The sequence below is a fragment of the Eulemur rufifrons genome, chromosome 16 (genome assembly GCF_041146395.1).
Source record: "Eulemur rufifrons isolate Redbay chromosome 16, OSU_ERuf_1, whole genome shotgun sequence".
NCBI classification, from domain to species: Eukaryota; Metazoa; Chordata; class Mammalia; order Primates; family Lemuridae; genus Eulemur; species Eulemur rufifrons.
Window position 1 is genome coordinate 79,879,871 of NC_090998.1, and position 5,737 is coordinate 79,885,607.

Consider the following 5,737-nt stretch of genomic DNA (forward strand, 5'->3'; position numbering starts at 1 on the left):
TGGCAAGCGAAACCGTTTACCTGCGAAAGCAAAACAAAGAGGGGTCGTCGCCATCCCAGGAGGCACATTGCAAAGTGGCACGCGATGTACCCCATCCCTATTGTGAGGCACAAATTCTTTGTAACACTGGGAGACACCGCAGAACAAAAATACTATTAGAAATGCTTCAAAAGGAACATTTTTGGCTGCGCTAGAGACTTTTGACATTATTTATTAGGTTCAAAAATGCTTCACAAAAGCCTAACAATGGTCCTGTGGAAACCAGTCCATCTGAGGCCCTTTCTGTTGTTCCGAGCAGGCATTGATTTGAAGATGGGCAGCACTCGCGGAACAATTCCCTCGCAGCGGTCAATGCAAGTGAGCATTCACCACCGGCCTCGGAAGGGCCTGTGAACAAACCGTATGGAAGCGCCGGGGTGGGCGGGGGGGTGCCGCGGAGCAAACCTTTATTAACCTCTTGGAGGGGAAATGGGTGGAAGCACCGGCCAGCAGAGGAAGGGGCTCTCCTGCCAGATCGCCGTGGAGCGAGGGGTCTGCCCCAGGCCTCCTTTCCCCCGGGGGCTGGGGATGCTTGGGGAGCATCTCCCGTGCCATGGCAACCGCGCCTCTTCCGACTGCATTTCCGGACACGCCCCGGAGCCCGCTCTGCATGTCGCGGGGTGCCCGAGCGCCCGCTGTGGCCGCGGTCCTCTCCGCCAGCTCGGGTTCCGAGGAGCTCTGCCAGGCGCCCTGCGGGGACAGGGGGGTCTGGCTCCTCCTGCAGAGGCCGATGGCAGTGGAGGGTCGCCTCGCGGCGGGACCTGGAAGGCTGCAGAGGCTGATGGCGGTGGAGGGTCTCCTGCCGGGACCTGGAAGGCAAAGCAAGGCGAGCACGGCGCTCAAGTGTGCGGGGACCACACCGCGCCCGCCCACACTTCTAAAATAAATCTCTCATGACAACTGGATGTCTGAGAAATCAACATTTGCAATGTGCGCAGAAGGGGAAAAAAATATCCCCTGACATTATCCTCATGTGCTTCCTCGCATTTCTTTAAGATAATAAAAATGCCATCTATGCCCTTCCTGTTCTTTGAAAGCACTTCCCTCCCTCCCTCAAAATGTTTTTTTTTTTTTTTTTTTTTTTTTTTTTGCAGAATCCTTATAAAACATTTTGTTTCCAGAAAAACAATTCAAAACTTTTAAGGAGAGGGAAATAGCAGAATTGGTGACTAACATAGAGCCCCAGCTTCTAAATTTGGGGAAAGTTTGTGAATGGAAAATCGTTAAGTGAAGTTAGATATGCAAAAACAAATGGATCTACAGCCCATTTAGACTGACAACTGATGATTTTTTAAAATCCAAGAGGAGTTACTTCATGGGTTTTATTAAAAATTGCAAACCAGCCGAAGATTAAAACAGTGAATTAACCTGAGGCTAGGTCTATACAACACACACACACACACACACACACACACACACTCTAATACTAATAAGAGGTTTAATTTTTTTTTTCTTTGCCCAAGCAAATCATTTTTTCATGTAAAAGATGTGGTAACTTTTTACAACAGTACAGCCAAGACTGAAAAAGAATTTCAGTATTGAAAGTATTTCAATATTCTCTCTATATTATATATTTTATATATAACATATAAATTATAATATATAATATATATTGATATATAAAATCTCGAACTTTTACCTGAGGCATTCTGCCCATTGACCTACATAAATTAAAGTCTAATTCTTCGGTAGTGAAGTAAGATAATCGGTGTGCTTTAGACCATTTTCTACAAGTTTTTAAAGGGCTTTGAATAACATGTGGGTGTCTAGAATATTTGGAACAATCCACGGGATCATTCACAAATTCAAAAAATAAGTAAAAGAATTAAAATTCACAGTGGATGTCGAACAGCTAGCCTAACTCTAAATAATTCAGTTTAGTTCATCACACATGGTTCTATGCCTGGAATGTATTGGTCGCCTCTCACTGCACACTCAATATACCCAAGTCACAGAGAAAAATTTTTAGTGAATCTGATTTCTTCAATGAGAATGGTTTCCTGGTAATAAAGGTGAAATGGCATTTTAACCTCTCCAGGTAAATGAAAGCTTTCAAACCCATTGCTTTGCAAAAACTAGATGCTTAATAGCTGTTGATCTGGATTTCCACTCTTGGCATTCATTGCATCAATATTTGGTGCAAGAAGCATCAACCAGAAAACATGGATGTGGCTCTGGAATTTGGAGCAACAGGACATGACCTAGACAGAATATGTTGTCCTCTGTCTTGAGCCAAAGAATAGAAATTCCTTCCTTGAAAGCAATTGGGTAATGACTCATTTTGCAACAAACTGTTTTAGAGAGGCAGTGTAGTATAGTGAAATAAAGCTTTGGGGTCAGGCCATGATAGATTCAAATCCTGGCCATCACCTGTCCTATGTCTCTTTGTCCTTATCTGAAGCATAGAGGCTGTATTACCTACTTTAGAGGGTTGCTAGAGAGATTGCTTGTTCATTGATTTATTCATTCCTTAATATTTGAGTGCCTATTTTGTGCCTGGCAGTATTCTAGACATTGGGTTATGGAAGGCCATAAGTCAGGCAATATCCCTGCTCTTATAAAGCTTACATTCTACTTGTGGGGGGCGGGGTGGGGGGGGGGAAGAAGGGAGGAAAAGCAGAACAATAAGTAAGCAAATGAAAAATTATAAATGTGAGCTCCTAATAAATCCTATGGAGAAAAATAAAGCAAGAAAGGAAGTTAGAAAAGACCCAAGTAGGTAACATTTCAGTAAAGACTTGTAGTGAAAAAGGAAACTAGCTAAGTACCAGAGGGAAGAACATGATAAAATGTTGAGTGACAAGTACATAGTAAGTGCTCAATACCCAACAGCTATTATTGTCATATTTTGAACCTTAACATAGGAATGCTGTGACCTAGAGTCAGAATGGAAAGCTTGAATTCCGGCTCCAGCCCAAAAGTTACAAACATCTATGAGCCTCAGATTTCACATCTAAACCATGGGAAAATACCAGTTCCTATCTCAGAGGAGGGCCATACACATCAAAATTGAAAATATATGTTCAGATTTTAGGGTAGAAACATATGCCTTATACATAGTAAGACTCTAAAAACGTTAACCAACCGGCATCATCTGCTTCTCATCCTCATCTTCACCCTCCCAGAAATGAAGGAATCTGACTCAGCCTCTCGGGAAGAAGGTCCCCCAGCCCCCTTCTTGAGCACTTGTCCCCCAAGCAGTACATTCTCCTCCAGGTCAAAGAGTCAAAGAAAGTTCTTGTTTGTATTAAGTCAAAATCTATCTCTTCCTTCTTTTGGTCAATTTGAATGAATTGTTCAAACATTTGGAGCAAAATCTACCTCAAAAGTTTCCTAAAAAAAAAAAAAAAAAAAAAAAGGCTACAAGACATCAGTCTAATCCTTCTTCTATTAACACATAATGGTTCATAGGTTATTTGGAGACAAGCAGTTTTTCCTTACATTTTCTCTCCTCCAGTCTGAACACTAGCACCATAAACACCACCACCACCATCACCAGCACCATTCAGTCCCGGCTATGTTCAGGAAACTTTATTTATATCAATCCTTTAGTGACAACATCTCTTCGAAGTAGTAATTGTCATTAGTTTACAGATGAAAAACCTGAGCTCCAAGAACATGTATAGGACGTGATCGTGGATACACGGCTGAAATGGGAGAAAGCTGATATTTGAGCCCAGATTTTCCTGGATCCAAAGCTCATCCATTCTGGGACACCCATTTACTTATAATCATTCTTTTTATTATGAAGTGTGAGTTTGAGATACTTCATTATTATATACATTATTCTGTGCTATAAATTCATGGCTTCCTTATCTGTAAAATGCAGATAATAATGTTACCTGCCTGAGTGTTACATAAGGATTTCATAAAATGATATAAAATTCTTAGCACACGGTCTGGAACATGGTTAAGAGTTTAATAAATGGGGCTGGAATGACGATAACAGTAATTAATAGCTGTCATTCTCAGGTGCAATACCTGACGCACCAAATTACCTGTCATCAACTCACACCTGTTTTCTCCTTCAATACAACACTTGGCAGCAAGTAAATATTCATTAAGAGTTGACTAATACAGTTCTTATCCTACCTTCTAGAATATGACCTGCCATTGAGTCAATAATTTTTGTTTATACTGAAGTTAAAAACAAAACATGACCAATTGAAACAAGAGAAGAGTTGGGAACCACAATGTGATACCTACCAGAATTTCCCTTGGAGTCGGCCAAGGGCTGGTGCTGAAGTCTTCTGTGTCTACTGATGTGCATGCCTGCAGCCTCCAGGTGGACAGGATTTACTGGGAATGGCTGAATAGGTTTTTGTGCCATTGGCTGCCACACAGATGGACTGTTCCAGGCCTGCTTGGATGCTCCTTTGGCTCCATTCTGAATCTCCTCCCCAACAGTGAAGCTCAGTGGGGCCTCATCTGTTTCACTGGATGGTGCTGGGGAGGAACAGCCTTCTCTGTGGCTTTCTTCTTCGAAAGAAACTGTGCTTACAGAAGACCTGGGGATTATGTACTGCTGAGGGCAAAGTAGTCTTTTATGTGCCATTGGACTCTGAGTCCTTTCTGGAAATATAAAAGGAAAACATATTAGTTTGAAAAAATATACTTTAATATCACCTACTAAATTACTGGCAGGATAAATGAACTCAGGTGGCATATGGACTTTTGCTTGCTTATTTCATGTCTCTATCCTGAGCAAACAGAAATGACAAAGAAGATGGGGACCAGGGTAGCTGAGCAGGAGAAGAAGAGGAGGGAAAGATCTGGAAAGGGAGGAAGAAGACTAGGAATGCTTTTGTTGAGTTCAAGCTGTGTTTTAGGCACGGTGTGAAGCCCTGGACATGTCTGTCATTTAATCTTTACAAGAACCATATCTAGCAGATAGTATTATTATCTCCATTTTACAGGTCAGAAAGGTAGGTTAGGCTTATGGATTGAATTGTGTGCCCACCAAAAGATATATTAAAGTCCTAACCCCCAGTACTTGTGCATGTGAACTTATTTGGAAACAGAGCTTTTGAAGATGTAATCAAGTTGAGATAAAGTTATGCTGTATCAGGGTGGGTCTTTATCTAATTTGACTGGTGTCCTTACAAGAAAAAAATTATTAATCAGCAGAGTTGGAATTTGAATCTAGATCTTTCAACCCCACAGCCCAATCTTGACTGCTTAAGACACTTCCCTTGATGCACTGTCATAAGAAGAAAAGGAATCTCAGTTGCTTAAAACTGCTCTGGAGTATTATAAAACATGCAGAGAAAATCTGTGCCTCTCACTTTGATTCTTATCCAGCAGTTGAGGTGGGTTCCTCTACCTAATTCACTTCCAATGAGAAACTAATAGCTACTGTGCCAACTTGGACCCTTCATATCGAAATTTCTAACTTCTCAGCAGAATGTAAACAGGAGAAAGAGTCCCCAACAACCAAAGATAGTAATGAGCAGAGCAGGTACAATGCCAGGTTCTCTGGCACAGTGGAGGAGATACAGAAAATACAGTTTAAAGAGATATCTAAGGAGCAAAACTGGCTTCTTAGCCTGTTGGTAATGGGTTAGTTATAGGTGGAAGAGACAGACAGAAAAAGGGAGGAATAATTCTCTAGTCTGCACAACTGTATGGATCGAGTGTGTGTGTGTGTGATGATTTAGGATTGGAATTTGAAAGTGTTGAGGGCTCTTTTGGGGAGAAG

General features: G+C 41.7%; 1 protein-coding gene across 1 annotated transcript; it reads right to left on the reverse strand.

Moving 5' to 3' along the window:
* Positions 1-348: 348 nt before the first annotated feature.
* Positions 349-4,621, reverse strand: C16H12orf42 (chromosome 16 C12orf42 homolog). The gene is made up of 2 exons (XM_069491132.1): positions 4,246-4,621; positions 349-800 (listed from the first exon to the last, which is right to left on the reverse strand). Exons 1-2 carry the CDS (start codon positions 4,592-4,594, stop codon positions 349-351), a joined length of 801 nt encoding a protein of 266 aa, XP_069347233.1. The 5' UTR covers positions 4,595-4,621.
* Positions 4,622-5,737: the final 1,116 nt, after the last annotated feature.

Excerpts from the sequence above, each read along its gene's own strand:
- C16H12orf42 (XM_069491132.1), bottom strand. The coding sequence starts at position 4,594 with ATGGCACATAAAAGACTACTTTGCCCTCAGCAGTACATAATCCCCAGG. Across the intron at positions 801-4,245 it reads CGACTCCAAGGGAAATTCTG|GTCCCGCCGCGAGGCGACCC; the intron begins GTAGGTATCACA and ends GCAGCCTTCCAG.